This window comes from Sprattus sprattus, assembly GCF_963457725.1.
Source record: "Sprattus sprattus genome assembly, chromosome: 2".
Lineage (NCBI taxonomy): Eukaryota > Metazoa > Chordata > Actinopteri > Clupeiformes > Clupeidae > Sprattus > Sprattus sprattus.
The window spans coordinates 20,715,610-20,735,321 of record NC_137921.1 but is presented as its reverse complement, the minus strand read 5'-3'; the positions used below and the strand labels follow the sequence as shown (position 1 = coordinate 20,735,321).

Here is a 19,712-nt window from a genome sequence, read left to right as displayed (position 1 = left end):
CTTCCTCCGGGACAATCTTGCATGACTAATGACCTATGCATCGATCTGACACAGAGCGATAACTTACATTCTCCTCAGCAGGCCTCCCAAAACACACACACACACACACACACACACACACACACACACACACACACAGAGGGGATATGGGGGAGGCGATGTAGGCCACTCAGAAAGGCCTTCAACTGAAAATCGATAACAGACTACACCGTGGTCCACAGTCTGCGTGAATCATGATAGTGTTCAGCTGTGACTCACATTCTAAAATGGGCCTGGATCATTATCACATCACAGAGGGCTATGTGTGAATTGATAGGGCGTGTGCTGAACTGGGATCAGACACATACTGTAGACTTTGAGCGAATGCAGAGGCTGAGACTGAAAATAAGTCATTAACCAAAAGGCGAAGTGCCATGTCCAAACTTCTCCAGTGTTATGGGCCAGGGTCTATATATCAACGTCAAACTTTGGTAGCTGCCAGTAGGCGGACCTTTGTAATAGAAGCGGAGCCAATGTTAGAGGAAGGTGCTGTCAAAGCAACAAGAGATGACCCATAGTTTATTAATGTGATGTGGAGGGCTGGGCATTTCTCAGGCATTTGTTTTCCATCCCTTGCTCAACCCCAGGTAAGGGCAAAAAATTGTCAGTTCTTTTCCAGAACTTTTGCCAAGTGGGGTGGGCCCACCGAGTGGACCCTCGATTCATTCATCATAAGTCCCAGAAGCTAATAACCCTCCACAAAACACCACTGAACACGCATGAAGGACAGCCGCCGTCTCAAAGTTTGACATTCACCGCACATCCGCTTTGGCCCCCGAACCAGAGTTCAAAGGCAGACTGCGTTGTTCATCCATGCACGGCAAAGAGTGAAATTATATCTCCGAGTCATGATTTAGTCATAACTCAACATCGCTCACACGTCATCCTGCAATGTCACACTTTTGAGGGATGTAGTGATTTATGGCTCCTTGTAATTTTCGGGCCTTGGGGCTGAATGCATGCTGTAATCACATCATATGTGGAAGCACATTCTGGCGCAGCGATGGCTGACTGATTCTCTGATGGTTCTAAGAAAGCAGTGGCTTGGTGGATTCTGTTCTGCACTGATGCTGTTATCTTACGGAGGATATGACAGAAAAACTAAAAAATTACCAGGAAACGGTACAAACTGAGCATTTGTAATGTACACATTCTGAAATTGGTCAATGATATTTTCTTCTGCTGATATAGATGAGATCTCAGGATCTAAAGACTGTACATGGACTGGTCGATCAGTCTGTCTAAATCACTTAACTACTTCACTGTAATAAACAGCTCTCTCTGTCTATCTGTTTCTTTCTATCTCCGTTTCTGTCTGTCTCGCTCTCTCTCTCTCTCTCTCTGACTGTCTACTCACTCTCTTTGTCTGTCTCTCTCTCCCACACATACTCACACACACACACACACACACACACACACAGTGTCTCCTGTGTGTGATTCCATCATGTACAGCCACAGAATCTCTCTTTGTCTGTCTCATCCTGCGTTCTTGACCCCGGGGAGCAGCGCGCTGGTATTTGGAGGAGAAGAGGGTGGTCTCCCTTCCGCACAAGCCCGTCTATTCATGCCCTGAGCACTAAGGAGCAGCATGCATGGAACAAGCTCTTATTGAGCGACGCCACACTAGCTACTGCACGATACTCTCTATTACTCACTTTTTCTCACTCCTCCGCCCCCCACATCTACTCTCTCTCTTTCTACTTCCCTTTATTCCTTCCACCCCTCTTTCCTGTAAACCTATTCACCCCTCTCTCGTCTCTCTCTCTCTTGCATTCATCCCACAGTTCTTCCTCACTCTGCATCCTTCCCCTTGTCCCCACACCTCCTCTTTTCAGACGTACTCCTTGACCCTCTCCATCTTCCCTCATCCGCCAGTCTTTCTCTCTTACTACACGCCGCTCTTCCTCTTCGTCTCATCCATCTTCTCTCCACTTCTAACTCAAGGGTAGTGTAGCATAGCATAGGCATTCACATGTCCTCTCCACTCCCTCTGAACACTTTCTACCCTCTCTCACCAACACTTGTTTTTCTGTTCCTTGGTATTTAGGCTTCCATCTCAGTCTCCTTTTCTAGACCCATTTCCTTTACCGTGACCCCATCCCATTATCTCTTTCTGTGTTGAGGCATTCCCCTCAAATAGTCTCTCGTCCTGCTGTCTTTAAGAGCACAAAGATTCAAGAACACTGTCTTTTATATGGGCTCTTTCTTAGTTTTTTACTCATACATTTCTCCACAGTCCCTTCCCCTGTCTCTCTTCCTCTCTCTCTCTCTGCTAAGTGCATGGTTTCTGTAGTTTCTCTGAGAGTTCATTCAGGGGTTCCCAATGATCATAATAACCCACTTCACACACACCTGAACCCATTAGGCATCATTAGGTGTGTGTGCACATGTGTGTGTGTGTGTGTGTGTGTGTCTCTGTCTGTATAGTTATATATGTATGTCTGTAAGTGACTTAATGTGTGCATATGGGTTGTGCACATATGATGAATGTGGATGTGTGCATAGATGTAGGCTCTGCAGTGTGTGTAAGTGTGACTGTGTGTGTACGTGTATGTGCATGTGTGCACATGTGTGTGTGTAGGCAGTCTCTGTGCCAAGCAACAACCAACAATTTGAGGATAACCCGTAGTTTCAGGAGACCCTGACCACCTAATTAGAAACCATGAAGACAAATTGATGCATCACCCTCTTGCCCCCTTCACCTGCGAGTTAACGAGGGCACAGCACATCTGCCAGTCCGGCGGGAAGACTGGCGAGTACAGCTGACCGGTCAGTCACCTTCCCTGCCAACGGCCGTCCCCGTTCCCACTGCATAGTAGACTCCCCCATGGCCTCATGGGAAAGAGTGCCAGGGTCACAGGATGGCATTAGGGCCACGCGCCTGTCGGGTAGCATATGCCTAAAAGATCTCTTGGGTGCCTCTATTTCAGAGAGCAGAAAGGGCCAAGAGAAGAGGGTACACTATACCTGTGTTGGGAATGCCAGAGAGAGAGAGAGAGAGAGAGAGAGAGAGAAAAAGAGAAAGAGAAAGAGAAAGAGAAAGAAAGAGAAGGCATACCTTCTTAAAACAGATCTCTTGTTCACATGCCAGCAGTTATTGATTTGTGTTGTCTGCATTGACCATGGAGAGGTCAATGAGAGCTTGTCGTGACAGTGTTGTGAAAGATCGATTGGAGCAACAACGACATTTAAAGAAGTGACAGCCAATGATTAATTGGCCGGTTTAAAAATAAAACAAATAAACTGCCAAAACGACTTAATGCCACATTCAACCGCCTGGGTCTTCACTGAACAATGAAGTACAGTTAGCATGCCAGTAAATCATATGCCGGAACAAAAGGGCCTCTAAAATTAGAAGAAAAGCTTCCATTTTCAATGAGGCCCTCATAATAAAAAAGAACTTTGGGGAGACAAGGCCAGTATCTGAGCGTGCCCTTCCAGCCGCAACCCCGGACCAGGGAGGGGAGAGAAGACACTGAGGTCAGATGTAGCTTCTGTCCTTGCTTGCCACTCATCAATGCTTTGATTATGTGCAGATGCCTCGCTTCTTGCATCACTGTCCCTGGCAGTCGCCATGGGGACATTGCCCCAAGAGACAGGAGGTGGGAGAAGGACGGGATTTTCTTTTTGTGCATGTGTGTGCATGTGTGTGTGTGTGTGTGTGTTCGTGTGTGTGTGTGTGTGTTTGTGATTGGCTCACCGCCATCTGGACACATCCACACTTCCTCCTTTTGGCATTCCCCCTTCTGAACTCGTTGGCTGACATGAACAAGGGCCCAGCAATCCAGTCAATGTTGAGCACCGTATCTCATGCCATCTACATTTAGAGCTACAAAATATGTTATCTGAAATGCTGTTAAAACCTCTAATTTGTACTCCTCCACTTTACCTGTAATAGATGGCACCAGCAACTTCCTAGGGCCCTACGCTAATTTCCAAAGGGTCAAACATACCCTTTCAACAATGCATGTGCTAAATAGCAATGTGAATTAAGTGAGCATAATAAGTGATGTGAAAATAGGATGTTTTTGTCCGATATTTGGGCACTGCTCCATGAGCAACTAGAGCTTTTTCTGGATGGCAAAGCTTTTTTTGAACATGTTTTTGACAGCATGTGTGGCATAATTTGGCTGCCACACACTCTGGCATATTCTCTGCACATTAATGAGCGAAAATGAAAAATAAGGAGGGTGGAGAAATAGGAAATGGGAGAGAGGAGAAGGAGAAGGAGGAAGAGAGAGTGAGTGAAATAGAAAAGGGCTCATCTTACTATGAAGTTAGCCCAAGACCAAGAGCAAGGTCCTGGGTGTCAAGTCCTTCCTCTTATGCCGAGACAGTCGTGCATGTTTGGGCAGTTGTAATTAACCCAAGCACTGATGGCTCCTTCATTCCATTTTTTCTCCCTCTCCTTCATGTCTTGCTCTCCACTCATATCTTTCTCTTCGTCTCTCCAAACCTCTCTTTTCCTTTCCTTTACCTTCTTCCTCTTTGTCCCATGCCTCTCTCTTTCCCTCCATGTTCTATCTCTTTAATTCACTCTCTTCCTCTCCATCACAAATCGTCCCTGGTTGCTTGTCTAGACCGAGCAGGTAGAGTGAACACCCAAGGGAGAGGTTGTCGCTTCTCAAATTCAGCTGATGGCAGTTCTCAAAAGAAGAGAGAGAAAAAAACCTATTTCATTTTCTCTCTCTTATCTCCCATACTGGTTTAATTCCATGTGAAAATGGCTTTTTCATGACTCAGTGTCAGCCTGTTCTTTAATATCAACACCATTTTGGTTCTGCAAGACTAAGGAGAGGCTCTCTGATAGACAGAAAGAGAGAGAGAGTAAGAAAGATAGAGAGATAGATAGAGGGGTGGGGCTGTGCAGGCTGAGGAATGTCAGTTGGATAAGACTGCAAATCACAATCCTTTGACCTTTTTGACCAACATGGCTCCGCACACTACAAAGACAACAGGGGATTTTTTTTCGAATGGATCATAGAAAAACAAAGGGCAGGGCCAAAATACCGTAATGGTGTGCTGAGCCTGAAATAGTTCCAGGACTCTTCTCCTCTAGTCTTGCAACAACTAACAATTTGTTCGAGCATTGAGACGCTCAGCAGGTGAACTGGCATGATTGAGAGACTGGCTTAAATGGACTGCCTCAGTTCAGAGAGGTGTTGGTGAATCAATCTTAGGAGCTCGGCAGAGTGCAGACTACTGAAGTCCACCTAAACTAACACCATGCTTGACTTCTGCAGCAACCACTCTGGGTCTTGAGCAAGGCAAGAAAACTGCCGTAATTATGGGTAGGGGAAGCACATCTGTACCACAAGAAAAAAATATGCAAATGAATAAACACATGCTGCTTTCATGACAGCAATGCCATTTTTTTTATATATTCCACTTGCTAATCATGTCTCCATAAACACATACATGCACAAGAGAGAGAGAGAGAGAGAGAGAGGGAAGGCTTCTTTGTGAGAATAGTGTGTGTGCGTGAAGGCAACATGTCTCGGTTTGATCGCCGTGATAGTTTTGCGTGAAGCAGGATGTCACTGGGGCCCTTGCGCTAACTCTCCAGCCCCCCTCTTCAAGTCACCGGGGATAAAAGCCAACTGTCACACAGCTACAAGACAGGGCTTGTGCGACTGGAAAGAATCATACCGCCGTGACAAGTCTTATTATTCATTCCCTTCACACACAAACACACACACACACACACCACACCCCCTTTAAAGGAAGTGCTTCAGATCAGACTCTGACAGCAGGGTGACATTTTTTCCCTTTAAAGACATGTTAAGGCCTTTTCAGGGTACAGAAGATGTTTGTGAGAAATAAAAAAAGATATTTGGATGTTGTAGGCATATGCAAATGCCTAAGAAGTGCTGAAAAAGAAACAACCTGATACACACACACACACAGGTAAACACTCTCAGTCATACAAAATACCCAACACAGTCACGCTGACTATCTCTCTCTCTCTCTCTCTCTCTCTCTCTCTCTCTCTCTCTCTCACTCTCTCTGTCACACACACAGACACACACACTGGATCATCCTTGACAGATCTGAGCTGATAGGACAAGCTTCGAGATATATGCTTACACAAACATAGCCACAGGTGTCCTTCTTTTGACAGAAAGGAAGGGGGAGGGGGGGTGAAATGACATTGCTGCTTTCTGCTCTTGACTTCCGCCTGATTAATCATTTTCATGCACAAGGGATCCAACGTGGAGGGAGTGACGATATTTGACTGTGCACAGTTGCCAGAAGATATGATTAATTAGAGAAAAACAGCCCATGCTTGTGAGGAAAATTCATAATTCTGACCCGGCACGGGAAAAGCATCCCCCTTCCCTTGAGTGTTCCATATTCCATGAGCAGGGCTGTGAGGGTGAGGAGGTGGCATGAACTGATTCTTGATCGTTTGGACTCACAACGCACAAGACTGGATAAAGATTGTGTGAATGTTGTCGTTGGCAGCACAAACCTCTGTGAGCTTTATTAAAGAGTGCTAAAAAGACCTGGTGGTGGGGGTGAGACACAGGAAGCTTAAAGTCAGTGGAGAGATAGAAACAGAGAGATAAACTAAAGGCTGAAATATACTTCTAAGACTCCGCTACTCTGTGGTCATGCAGTTGCCTCGACGGACTTGTTTTCATTTATGGTTCTCTGATGGTTGTGGTTGTTGCAATGGTTGTGGGAGGTGCACGACAGGCCACGGAGAGGTGCTCTTTCCAGGAGGAGGCTCCCTGGGACCATGAGTTTAACATTAGTGAGTAGCTTCTATTTCCCATGCTCTTTGAGTAGATGGCCGTCTTAAACTATTTTAATTACACACTGAATGACAGGAAACCACAGTGGATTATATTTCACGGCGCACATTGAGATCAGATAAAAGTAAAAAAAAAAATGTAAGGCAAATATCAGCTCTCTCAAACACCACCCCCCTCCACATACACAAATATTACATACGCCCTTTGAAAGTGCACATATCTTGTCGTCTTGACAGTTTAAATTAGCTGTAGCTCTCTATCTCTTTGGGCTCAATGACAAGCTTCACCCAAGCACATCCAATGCAAATTCACCCAATCACACCCTTGCCCCCCCTCTTCTTTTAAAGGCCCTAGGGCCAGCTCAACCTTTCCTTTAACTAATTGTGCGCACAGCTGCTGGGGCCTCGGCCAAGGCCTCCTCCTCTCAGCTGTTCCACGCACAGCCCTGGCACTCCAGAAAGTGGTTTGCAGGACAAAGTTCCACCGGGAGTCCCAGGAAGCGCTGGCTTTGGGCCCCGAGAATTCCCTGGTTCGTGTGGGACAATGCCTGTGCTCCACCTCTTTCCCCCTCAATGGACTGCCCAGATTCTGCCCATTATGAGTCACGGTTGCCTAGCGAGGGGACCCGCCCCTGCTGTGGGGGCTAAGGCACACTTCTCAAACAGCCAGAAAGGCAAGGGATGACAAACAGCTCAAGAGAAGCCATGATCACCATGTGGGACTAGCTGTCAGATGCACCATGTTGGTTTTTGTTTTGTGAGAGTATCCTGATGTCGTATTTATTATCTGATTGATTATGTAGGATTGAGTTAAGCCTGGTTTATAACTCATTAGAACCTAAAAAGACGAGCTGACAAATCAAGACTGAATTGTCATCATAAGGCATACATCAGAAGCTACCACATTTTTTTAAATTTTTGTCTGAATTCAGCTGCCTGTTAAAGGAAAACATCAAGTTTTTTTTCAGGTGTCATTATTCAGATTGAACCACTGGCAAGCCTTACATCTGACCAGTTTGGTTTAAGTATTTGTAAGGTGTCACAAGACACAAGGCTTGCCGATTTGTCTGTGGAGAAACGTACTCCTATGACATGTCCGTCAATGATGCAGTCAGCATTTCTGTGGTGTTTGACAAAGCGTCTGTAACTGTGCATGAATAATGGAGAGAGTGGAATGTGAGTGGAGCGCTACAGTTCTACCATGCATCCATTTGCGTAACCGTAGACAGCCGCAGTCTGTCAAACACGCGTTTTATTGATCATGGGCACCAGAAGCGCCTGCCATATATCTTCTGACGCCGCGTCGGTGAGAAACTTCTGCCAGGTCTGTAATTGAAACAAAGAGCCCTGGCACATGGAGCAAGTCCTGTTTTTTTAGTTTTCGTTTCCTTTCTGTCTATTCCTCCTCCTCCTCCTCCTCCTCCTTGTCATTGGCCGCAGAAGCTGACTTGAAAATGGCCCTCTAGGCAAGAGACATGATAGAGGACATAACCCAGTTGCTTCACTAGGTGCCTCACCGACTGCGAAATACAGTTACTTTTCCCTTACGGTTGCCTCCGGTAAAGGGCCTTTGCTGCTATGAGAGGCACATTTGCCACTATTCATTTGACACCTTAGTGTAAGCGGAATTACAGTGGTCCAGTCAAATGGCCATAACATTTTCATAAGACTGCCAGGCAGGTTTCTTTGAAGACATCACCAATCCTAGCTGCTGGCTCCTTGCATAACAAAACTCAATTATTACACTGAGGAACCAACTATGTATGCAATCATTCGTTTAGAATTTGAGCTATTTTATTTGACTGTCGGCCACTATTAGGAGGCACTTTGGAGTTACATAAAAATACAAAACATCAGACCATTTTTTTATCCCTTGGACAGGCTGTAACTATCTGTGCTCTGCACAGCACTGTCATTTCTTTAGGAATCGTCTTGAATAACACCCAACCATGCATATGTCCATCGTCCTCCATCAGGAATGGCCACGTCCTTTTCAAGTTAGAACTGGAAACTAAAAGCTCCATCTGTTCCTTGCAGAAACCATAATGACTGCAGCTTAAAAGGAGATGTTTTTCACTGAATAAAAAAACACAAAAAAACAAACAAACAGACAGGCAGCCTTTACCCAAAAGAGAGCCAAGCGCACCGAGAGGCCTGGTTTTCCATCAGCGATTCCCTTTGAATGTGTGCCTACTCCAACAATAATGCATCAGACACAGATGCCATGCCAGCAGCGCCCTCCAAAACCCACACTGGCACGGCCTGCTATTTCCACCTAACCAAATTTGCTCAAGCATGCCGTGCAATGCCTGCCTATAAACACCGGAAGCCAAGTCAAGCCTATCTAATGCTATGAGGATTTCATGGTTGTGATTAAGTGGACTGCAACCCCGGAGGGCTCATATTGTTCCCCCTGGAGGTGCTGGTGTGTTTGGGATCTTCAGAATAGGTTGTTAATTACTAGATAATAGGCACATCCAAATTCAACAGAGACAGAGGGCAAACAGGACAATCAGAGCCATTAAATCAATTGGGTTCAATTAGGTGCAGAAGTGCAAAGAAAACACAAGTTCTGCTTTGATGGGCTAACCTTTGGGGGTTTGTCATTTCAGTTGTGCACTCAGTATGTTTGTGTATGTGTGTGTGTGTGTGTGTGTGTGTGTGTGTGTGTGTGTGTTTGTGTGTGTGTGTGTGTGTGTATGTGTGTGTGTGTGTGTGTGTGCAGGGTTAGTTTGGGAGGGGTTGGAGGCTAACGCTGGATTTCTTGTGCTTTCGCTGTAAACTGTGACAAAAAGAAGATGGGGTTGGAAACATATAGTCAAGGACTCTCCTTCTCCCCTCTCTCCATCGCTCTTATCCCTTCCTGCGCGGTCCTCCGCTGCTCCTGCGCTATTATTCCCCAGTTCTCCCCACGTACTGTGCAGGGGTGGTGGGCTGTTCATTTGCCAAACCTCTGCTCACAGGAGGCAAAACTCTGTAAGTCCTCATAGGAGATGTGTGTGTGCGTGTGATTGATTGAGAGAGAGAGAGAGAGAGAGAGAGAGAGAGAGAGAGTGAGAGAGAGAGAAAGAGAGAGAGAGAAGATATATCTGGGAGAGTGAGGAAAGTGTTCTATTTGCATGTTTGTCATCAAACAAGTGTTCGTTCAGATCTAACATTTGGGAGTATCACATCCTCTGAGCGGGTGGACGGGTGATACAGAAGACTAAGTGAGAAACAAAGAAAAGGACCGATAGAGTATGAGCACTACACCTCTACATTTGGCTTTTCTTCTTCCAGTTGGTCTTTCATTTATCCTCACTTTACCCAACAAGCATTCCACTTCATCTGACCCTTTCCCTGCTGGTTTACTCACTCCCACTATATCCACTTTTTATGGACCTTTCACTCTTCTTTTCTACCCCTCTACAACTCTGTCTTTCAATTTTTCTGACTTTACCAGCTTTTTTTGATGTCTATCTCTCCCATTCCTCTGGGCTAGCCTCTCTCCCTGCCTCCCTCCCTCCCTCTCTTTCTATCTCTCTCTCTCTCCCACTGTCTCTGTCTGACTATCTGTCTCTCTCCCTCTCTCTCTGCTTGACCACAAAAGCGCCACGGGGCAACCCGAGCCAGGTTTGTGAAGAAAAACACCTCGCTGCACATTGTTTTGGGCATAAAGGCCAGCTAAGGGGATGAAAGCCCCAGCAGATGGGAAAGAGGCAACCGAGTGAGAGGGTCCGATGCAGGACCACCAGCTGTCATCCCCCTGATGGCTTGCGCACGCACGCACGCATGCACACATACACACACACACACGCACGCTTGGTCACATACCCACTGGGGACTCAACATGCATTCCACAAGAGTAGGCCAGTGAAAAGACTCAGGCAACAACTGCCAGCAGTTCTGTCAACTGATGATGAGAGTTTGTCATCATCTTTGCAAAGTGCTGCAGCAGGCAAGTCAAAAACACACACAAACACACGCAACACAGGCAAAATACTTAGGATAAGGCTCTCTACCCACTAAAGTGGTTTAGTGAAGAATCACAGCACAGCTATTTTGCTCTCCAGAGAGAGGGTGGAATGGAATGAGGACATTTGTTTCCATTTCGAATGGCCAACAGGTTTCACATCAGGGAGCTTGAATAGGCTTCCTTGAATACTCTAAGCGCATCAGTTAAGAGCTCATTTTTATAGGGACGCATTCCACTGGGCTGGCACAAAAGAGGCGTGGCACGCATTTTGGAGACCGTTTCCGACGTCGTCTAAAGTTAAACTATTATATTACACCCTCGAGTAACTTAAGAAAACGATAGTACTTTGAAGACGTTATCCTATCAAAAATAGTCTAAAGTTATTACAAACACGGGGCTTCAAATGATCAAGGACAGTGGTAAATAGAGACCGACAGTGAGAGAGGAAGCGAGATGTAATAACGAGCTATTGTGCCGGCCCATCTGTCAACATCTGACAAATCTCTAACATTGTTGAAATCATGCCTAATGAACAAACGTAGACTATTTGAATTGAGCCTCATGATAAACGCTATCACCAAGTTACAGCGACGCTCTCCTGTTGGTGACTGTAGGGTACTATACAATATCCTGGTTTGCCTTGCTGGTTTGAATTTATAAACGTTTTGTAACGTTATCTTTTAAGAGAGACGTGCTCGCCGAATTGTGCAGACCAAACTGTATTCACGTCACTTTGTCTTTTTGTGAAGGAGAGAGCATTAAAGAACACTGCAGACGCATCATCCTTTTTGACAGCTGGCCTCTAGCTGCAACAATAGCTTGGCACTTGACAAGTGAAAATCATGAAAGACTAAGAAAGGATTTGCTAACAGGGAAATTATTGAGGAGCTGTCAGAATGACAGTCATGGATAAACGCAGAACAATCCGTGTCTCAAAAAATAACATCATGTATTGTAGGCTACTATCCTGCCTGATGCACGTCAGTTCTAAAACATAGTTGTGAGACCACTATCAAGAAAACGAATCCCCGGTTTAGCTGTTGTTACCGGTAGATTAGGCTACTTATGACGTTTTGATAAACGTGCAGAGCATTTTAAAGTTATCCACAGCGATGTACAAAGACCGACAGAGTAGCCTTCATGCCTGTGGTAAAGACTATACTTCTGTTACCTCACGTTGTGAAATCCTTCTGTTGGCCACCTGTACTATACTTTAGTAATTTCTGCCCAAATAGGAAAGGGTTGTGATGTTCACATTACCTGCTAAACACTTTCCTTATCCTCTGATAAAGGGTCGGCGACGTCGTGACGGTCTCCGGAGGAATTGTCTCAATTGTTGTGACAACATGGTTCTGATGTTCGGGAATCATTTTGTAATTTGGAAAAAAGAAATAAAATAATCAGAAACAACAGGGCATTCTGCTCTGCCAAAGAGAACGTTGGGTCGGGAAGGACTAGGCTACTCCACGGGAGACGGGATCCGTTTCTTCCCTCTTGTAGCTCACAACCTCAGCAGTCCATGTTCACAGGTGAGAGTAGGATTTGGTTGTATTTCCAGTGTAAGTGAAAGATTGTCTTGGTGCTTTCGCCTGTGCCTCACGGCAGGTTAATGCAAACTGCACCTGCGCTCCCGCAAGATCTTCAGAGATAACCTCAGCTCCAACAATGTGCATTTTCCGAAAGCCAGATACAGAGTGACTGCCGTGGCTGGAAGGCGTTTGGTGTTGGAAACACATGTGCACAACCTAGCCACCAGAGGGAGTTGTCTCTCATAAGGTGAGACGTGATAAAGGAGAACATGGTTTTGAGGATGAGAAGCCTAACCAAATCGCTTACAAAAATCAGGTTTCGCTCAATTAGGGATCTATTAACACCCTTGCAATACATTTACAAATGAGAAGACGTGTTGTTATGATGGAGCAACTCGAAGGGCCCGTGTTTTTCGTTGTCAATAGAAATACGAGAAAACTAAATTGTTTGTAATTGTGAGTTTGAATACAGAAATTCCAAAAAAAGAACGCGTTTAAAATCGCACCTACAATCAAATAATTAGATGATGGGATAGGCGAGATAAAAAATACCATGTATATACACAATAGGCTCTTTATTTATATTTGGATGCTGTGGTGTTGTAGCCTAATCAGTATTGGTGTGTGTGTGTGTGTGTGTGTGTGTGTGTGTGTGTGTGTGTGTGTGTGTGTGTGTGTGTGTGTGTGTGTGTGTGTGTGTGTCTGTTGTAATGTGCCCGGCTCACGGGCATAAAACATAAAGGGTAGGCCACGCAGAATTTATGATAATATATAATAATAAGTTATTTATTAGAGGTTACAGGTATATATTTATCTAGCAATTATAAGTAAACGTGTGGTGAATGACAGTGTTGTGAATAGAAACAAAAGATGTAATTTAAAGTCAGTTCAAGGTTAAAGCAAAACAAACGACGCCGATGACAATCCAAAATCCAACGATACTCCCCAATCCATTCTCTATCCAATCAAACGATACGCAAATGCAGGGAAGACCAAAGCTCTCCCGACTACCATCTGATCAGGGCTTTTGTAATCCAGCCAATCAAGGATACACCGGTTGTACACCTGCTTCCAATTACCTGCTGGAAGACAGAGACAAAACAGGCATGCAATAACACAGGGCGGGGCCTAGACCCGCCAGGGTCGTAACAGTGTGTGTGTGCTATATCCATACAAAGTGAGGGAGGTACAGAGAAAGGCAGGGAGAAGACTTCAGTAGAACGTTACACCTGTTCTCCTCTCTGCATGAAATTCAAAAACACTGGAGTTCACGCCCAGCATGTGCTTTGTGCCCAAATTTCACCAGCTCAATTTTTACTCCAGGTGTTGGCCAAGTGCTGATGGAATTTGGCCGAGCCATTCGCCAAGGAGAAGAAAATGGTTCAATGATGACGAAGAGGGAGTGCTTCGGCAGCATGGCTGCACTTCAATTATGGCTGCACTTCAATTATGGCTGTCACAATAAGATCTATTTGAGCCGAAAGGGCACTGATGTTAGTAATGTTTTTAAAGGAAAAAATGTGATCTACCTATTGACCTATCTACCTACCCGGCGATAGCTCAGTTTTTACAACACAGTATTATGTTACTGCCTGAATCATTCACTTCTGATATAATTTTGGTTTGTTCCTATTAGTGATGCCACTAACCAAAATATCACACCTTGAACAAGTGGTTTCCAACAAGGAGAATTGTGGGGAACACCAGGCTATCTCTCCACACTTTTGGGTTGTATTTTGGCCAACATTATTCAATTTTCAATTCAATTTTTCAATTCAATTTTCAATACAATTGTCTCAAGGCGCTTTACAGAGCCCAGAGTCTGGACATTAGCCACGTACTCACTCTAGATCCCCATATGAAGCCTTCGATGAAAATGAACACCAGACAAGCCTTTTGATGTAGGAACTTGACTTTATTCTGCTCAAGCAATTTGTGTCTGACATACATGACAATCAATATAAGATAACTGTCATGTGACATGGCCAAGACAGTTAGACAGTGTTTGTCCACAAAAGGTAATTTACCTGAGAGCGGCAAAACCCACAGCATTATCACGCATGTTAAAGACAGTGTAGTACTCTCTGATGAAGACATCTCCCAGAATCCAAAGGCCAGAACCGACTCCATTGCTGAAGCTATTCTCAAAACCAGTGCTGCAACCATAGTTTTGAGTCTGTAGAAATAGTAATTCATTGGGTAAGATCAATAAACAGACTTCTTGTATTTAATAAGATATTCAAATTATTGTTTGGATGAAATTACACTGGGAGCATGTAATTTACAGCTGACCATCCATTTTTCTTGTAATACAGAGAAATACAGAGATGTCCATACCTGACGGACATAGGCAGAAGAGGGTATAGAAAAGGACCATCCATTGATGTTGAAAGTCACATCAGGCAGGCTTGCAATGGAACTGCAGGGTACCTAGAAGAGGACGTAACAAGAAACATGTTGTTAGTAACGAAATAGCTTAAGGTAAAATAAGAATAAAATCATTGGCATTGCACCATTGTAATGTACCATCATGTATGCTTAAAACTATACAAATAAAAAGAAAAAATAAACTCTGGGATCTAACAAAAGAAGTGCTGTTTCATTTCACCATATGTACTTACCTGACCATTAGGAGTTCCCACTGCACTGTTGAGATTGTTGACTCCGGGTCCAACAATCATGGAGGTTCCAGTGTCCACAATAGCCTGACAGCCACCATTGCAAGCAATAACCTTGCCATTTACGGTAATGCTGGAATTGGATTTTAAATATAGGGTAAATTAAGTACCTTGATTTATAGCTTTGACAGAATATCTGATATGTCTATTTAACATTAATCGAAATTAAGATTATGTAATATGTGGCAAACTATGAAGCCCAAGACCAAATATTTCCCATATTGATATGAAGTTCAATAAAGGCTAATCAGTATATTAGATGACATCCACAATTATACAGTTATGATAGAGCACAGTATAATTTATTATGTAGAGTCTCTGCACTGTTGCTTTTCATATACAGTATGAAACAATATGACTATTTGATTAGAATCCTTTGATTCAATTTTATGTTCATGTTGTGAAGTATAATAGAATAGGTATATAGATTATGACATCATGTGGCTCATATCATACACATGATAACACACCTCTCCATTGTGATCTGCCAGTAAGTCTCAGAGGACATAGGAATCCATCTAAGATCACCATCGTAACGGTCAGGGTCATATCCACCAAAGACCACCTCACTGCCAGTGTCAGGGCTCCTGTAGAAAAACAGATTTGACTATTTATTTAAATAGTGTTGATAAGGTTTCTAGAGAGAATTGAGATGAACCTGAAGAATCTGTACCTGCTCAGGTAAACTGAGAAGTAGTCATTCTCAATCAAACCCTCTTTCACCATGTTGTTGAAGACTGGCATGACCCCTTCCACTGCAATGCTGGCATAAGCCAGACCCAAGATACCATCAGCTTTCATATAGTACATAAAGGAAGCCTCGTACTGGCTAACTCCAAACATTTGGTTGACCACCTTGAGTCCTCCGACCTGGAAGTCATCAAACATGAAGAGGTAAACAAAGGACGCTCACACAATGCAGTATTTAACATTAATTCATCTGTAGTCCACTCCACCTGATCCACTTGATCAACCCACTCGCTATTATTAATACATACACTATATCAGTACAGCACTGTTCTGTTAAGGCCTTTTTGTTGTTGCTATATAAATGAATACAGTTGAATTAAGTACATGTTTGGCATTTCTAGTACAGATATATGAATGAAATCAGCACACCTCAACAGTGTCCAATCCCAAAGAGCCCTCCATGCTGCCAGTTCCATACTGGATGGAGAGGCCCTTTCCAGAACTGACATAAGTAGAGGACTTGTAGATATCAAACTTGTTGTGGTTTCCTGCCACAAATGAAGCATTGTGTTATTACTGACATGTTATTATCAACGTAATAACAAGCCAACAAAAATGATTCAGCCTTGCATACATTATGAATGATACATTCTGTCTGATTCTGCAAATAATGTAATGGTGCATATTTATCCATGTTGGATCGAGTGTTAACATTAGTAACAAAGAGTATTTGAAAAGGATGTTTGTACACACCACAGGCAGGGCTTTTGCAAAAGGTGGAGGGAACCCAGAGGTTGGCAGAGCCAGTGTCAAAGACCACTGTGAAGGACTGAGGTGGCGTGCCAATGGAAATGACTCCATAGTAAGCAAGCTACATGGAGAAATAAAGACAAGGCATTGCACACAAAAGACAAACCAATGGCACACTATGTCCATAGGACGCTTGTGGAGTAGTTCATGTAAACCACTCACATCAGCATCGTTGGTCATCTGCTCAGCTCCAAACAAATTACTGTCAAACTTGGCGATGGGGTTGTAGGGGTACCTCTGCCTGAACTCCTCCCACTGGCCCTTCTCCTCCATGATCTCCCTGGTGGTCTTGTGCTTTATCAGGGGGACCCTGGCACAAAAGACACAAGACATGATGGTCTTAATGCTTTGGTGCCACCATGATGTGTTTTCCCCCACAACAATCATGGAGAACATTAGACAAACGCTTAATGTTTACGTTTATTAAAAGATGTTTTATCTGAAGTGATCAACAAAATACATAACTGCTACTACAACAAGAATATTACTTTTAAATAGCAAATTATAGCCACTCTAGCAATAAAACCTAAATTACTGTTAAAACTGATATTGACACAGACATCAATTGTCCTTGACAAGCTCACCTTACCAGGCACTCAGAGAGTGCCACCACAGCACAAAGAACGATGGCCAACTTCATGATGCAGTCTGTCCTGAGATCCACTGAGACTGAGTCAAATTCAAGTTCTTTATATAGAGTGCCTTTAATACCCCCCCCCCCCCCCCCCCCCCCTCAAAACTTTTACCACTTTGATAAGATCTATTTGGTTCTGCCAAAATGTGTGACGTAAGCAGCAAAAAAAGTACACGTCCTTGGGGTGTTAATTCATTTTGAGTAAATATTTGAGGAACAATTACTTGAATAAATAAGGCACAACATGACACAATTTTGAAACGCGTTCAAGTAAAATATTTGGTCTGATTAGGCTACTGAATCTTTTTGCTCAGGACTAATGTTGCATACTCAGCGTGTCCTCACTATAAGTGTAAAATTCCAGTGATGAAAGTTTAACACAACAGGTGGAAGAACTGAATAACAGGTGGAAGAACTAAAGTGGAAGAACTAAATAATATCCCCATACACCTAGCCAGGCAACTTCTCTCTCTCCCTCTTCTTTTATATCACATTGCTAATGCATATAATAATACGGATACAATGGCCATATTGCCTACTGTTAATTGACTACCTAAAAGTATCTCCTTATCTGTTTCCCAAATTGATGTCTTCTAACAAAAATGTTCTCTCTCCCTTATAGCATGTTCCAATTGCTGATGGTTGTAGAAACATTGCTCCTCACCACCACTACTCCTCATCTACGCATATGGACAGCCAAACTCTACCCACTCACTCTGTTTTTTCTTTCTCTCATAATCTAGACTATCTTCGCTATGGGACGCTGCTGTAGTCTCTCCACCCGATCTACCTGTAGTACCCTCTGCCTACTGCACCCACTGCCACCGTACTGCCGTACAATTACTCTACCCCATACACTATGCTAGCGTTTATATCTGATAAATGTATTCCACAGAACATTTAGCAATTGATGGTAATTTATTATCAAATTGTTTAATCTGATTGTACAACAAAGGCACTGGCAAATAAGTGTGTATGTGTTGCATGTGTCATAGTGCATGAGGTCTGTTATCTTCAGTTGTGATAACAAAGAGTGGAGACACACTTGCCAATACGTGGGTTAAATGCATCCAAGCTCATGCAGTGGCCATAAAGATAAACTTCATGTAGTAATTTATGTTAAATTAATTGCATAGCCTTTATTGGCAACATTCTTTCATCCCCAAATCACCAACTTTTTGGAAGCCGGTGACTACCTTGAACTATTCTTGAACCAGCCCTTATTTAGCATGGGTAAACACAATTATAATACCATATTCAGCATATATTTCAGTGTATGATTCCAAAATTATAGACAGTATTATTATTTAGTCTATATTAACATTTACTGATAGTTTGTTAAGACCCCAACCCTTTCCAAAAAGCTCCAAGGGCATAATTTCTACCATTTCTGTAGTTATCACTAGTGTTCAAGATTCTAAAAACATCTTATCACAGAGATAAAAATGACACGATAAACAGTGCGCGGCTGACTCATTAAAAGCCCTGAATTTGAAGGTGGTGTTTTCTTCATCTTAGCGGGTAAGAGGGCAAGGCTTCCAACTGAAACATGACGGTCATTGCAGGATGAAGTTTATTCTTCTTCTGAGAGTCACGCTGATGGTATAGATTGTCTCACAGGTTAGTTCAGTAGACTTATTTCTTGGTAGCTGTCGCAGTTAGAGGACCACATTCATTTGATCCCTTTCTTGTAGGCAATTTTTGTGACTGAGAGGAAGAGTACCCTCACAGAAGAATATCCTGATGACCACAGCCCACCTCGGGCTGAGCAGCTGACCACTGAGACTTATCAGACTGATCAACACTCATTTTTGAAAACATGGAGTTTTGTCTCAAAATGTCAGTGGGTCATTCTGCTAATGTGATGTTTTCTCTCTGTTGTTTCACCATTTTAAACTACCCACCTTCACCTCTGTGGTTGCCCAATCTGGACTGAGTATACACAGACTCCTTTCACCTGTAGACTTAAGCTGAGCAAGAATGGACACACAGTGCACCAATACAAATGACATCAAAGTAGTTTATTTCTGGCTGCTAGGTGTATGCAGGTAATTTCACGCAGTAGTATTTCTCCTGTGTCCTGGATGTTTGAACGTGTGATTGGTGTGAAAGTGAAGTAGCACAGTTTGCTGTTTGTGTCAGGCTGCTTCTGGTTGAAAATCAACTGTGATAACACAACTGATATAAAAACACTGTCATGTTTGACAGCAGTGAAATGTTGGGAGCCTTTATATTTCACCCTCCATCATCCAAGGGCATGGGTGCTGGGAGGGGCTGACTCCTGCACAACGTAGACCATAAAAATATCTGTGTTCCCTTCACAGCTCCGGGTCTATTTTTGCAAGGGTTCTCAGATGCCTCTTGGCACTTTTGTGTGGTTTACTCATAATCCCCTTTCCATACAACACATTTCATATCAGAGTTTTGGTCAGACTTAAAAACACGGTACAGCATCTTTCACATTGCCCTGATCTCGACGTCACTGACCTGTACACACCATGCTTTTATTTTGTGCCTTCTTATTCCCACATTTTCCTCCATTCTCACTTTCTCTCTCTCTCTCTCTCTCTCTCTCTCTCCCTCTCCACACTCTCAAATGTTCTTACTTCTCTTTTTTTCT

The 19,712-nt window shown here is 43.6% G+C and overlaps 2 protein-coding genes across 2 annotated transcripts in view; both read right to left on the bottom strand.

Moving 5' to 3' along the window:
- The window catches only part of slc35f1 (solute carrier family 35 member F1), an 81,400-nt gene extending 69,115 nt beyond the window's left edge, over positions 1-12,285 (bottom strand). The window contains exon 1 of the mRNA XM_080832737.1: positions 12,012-12,285. Coding sequence (XP_080688863.1) covers positions 12,012-12,121 — 110 coding nt within the window. The 5' untranslated portion in view covers positions 12,122-12,285. The remainder of the gene's footprint in view (positions 1-12,011) is intronic.
- Positions 12,286-13,355: 1,070 nt separating this feature from the next.
- Positions 13,356-17,098, bottom strand: LOC308381481 (pepsin A-like; the record flags this gene model as incomplete). Its single annotated transcript, XM_080859057.1, has 10 exons — positions 13,356-13,359; positions 14,308-14,456; positions 14,618-14,710; positions 14,902-15,031; positions 15,429-15,545; positions 15,632-15,828; positions 16,078-16,196; positions 16,402-16,519; positions 16,621-16,768; positions 17,043-17,098. The coding sequence occupies 10 exons, from the start codon at positions 17,096-17,098 to the stop codon at positions 13,356-13,358; spliced, it is 1,131 nt and encodes a 376-aa protein (XP_080715183.1).
- Positions 17,099-19,712: the final 2,614 nt, after the last annotated feature.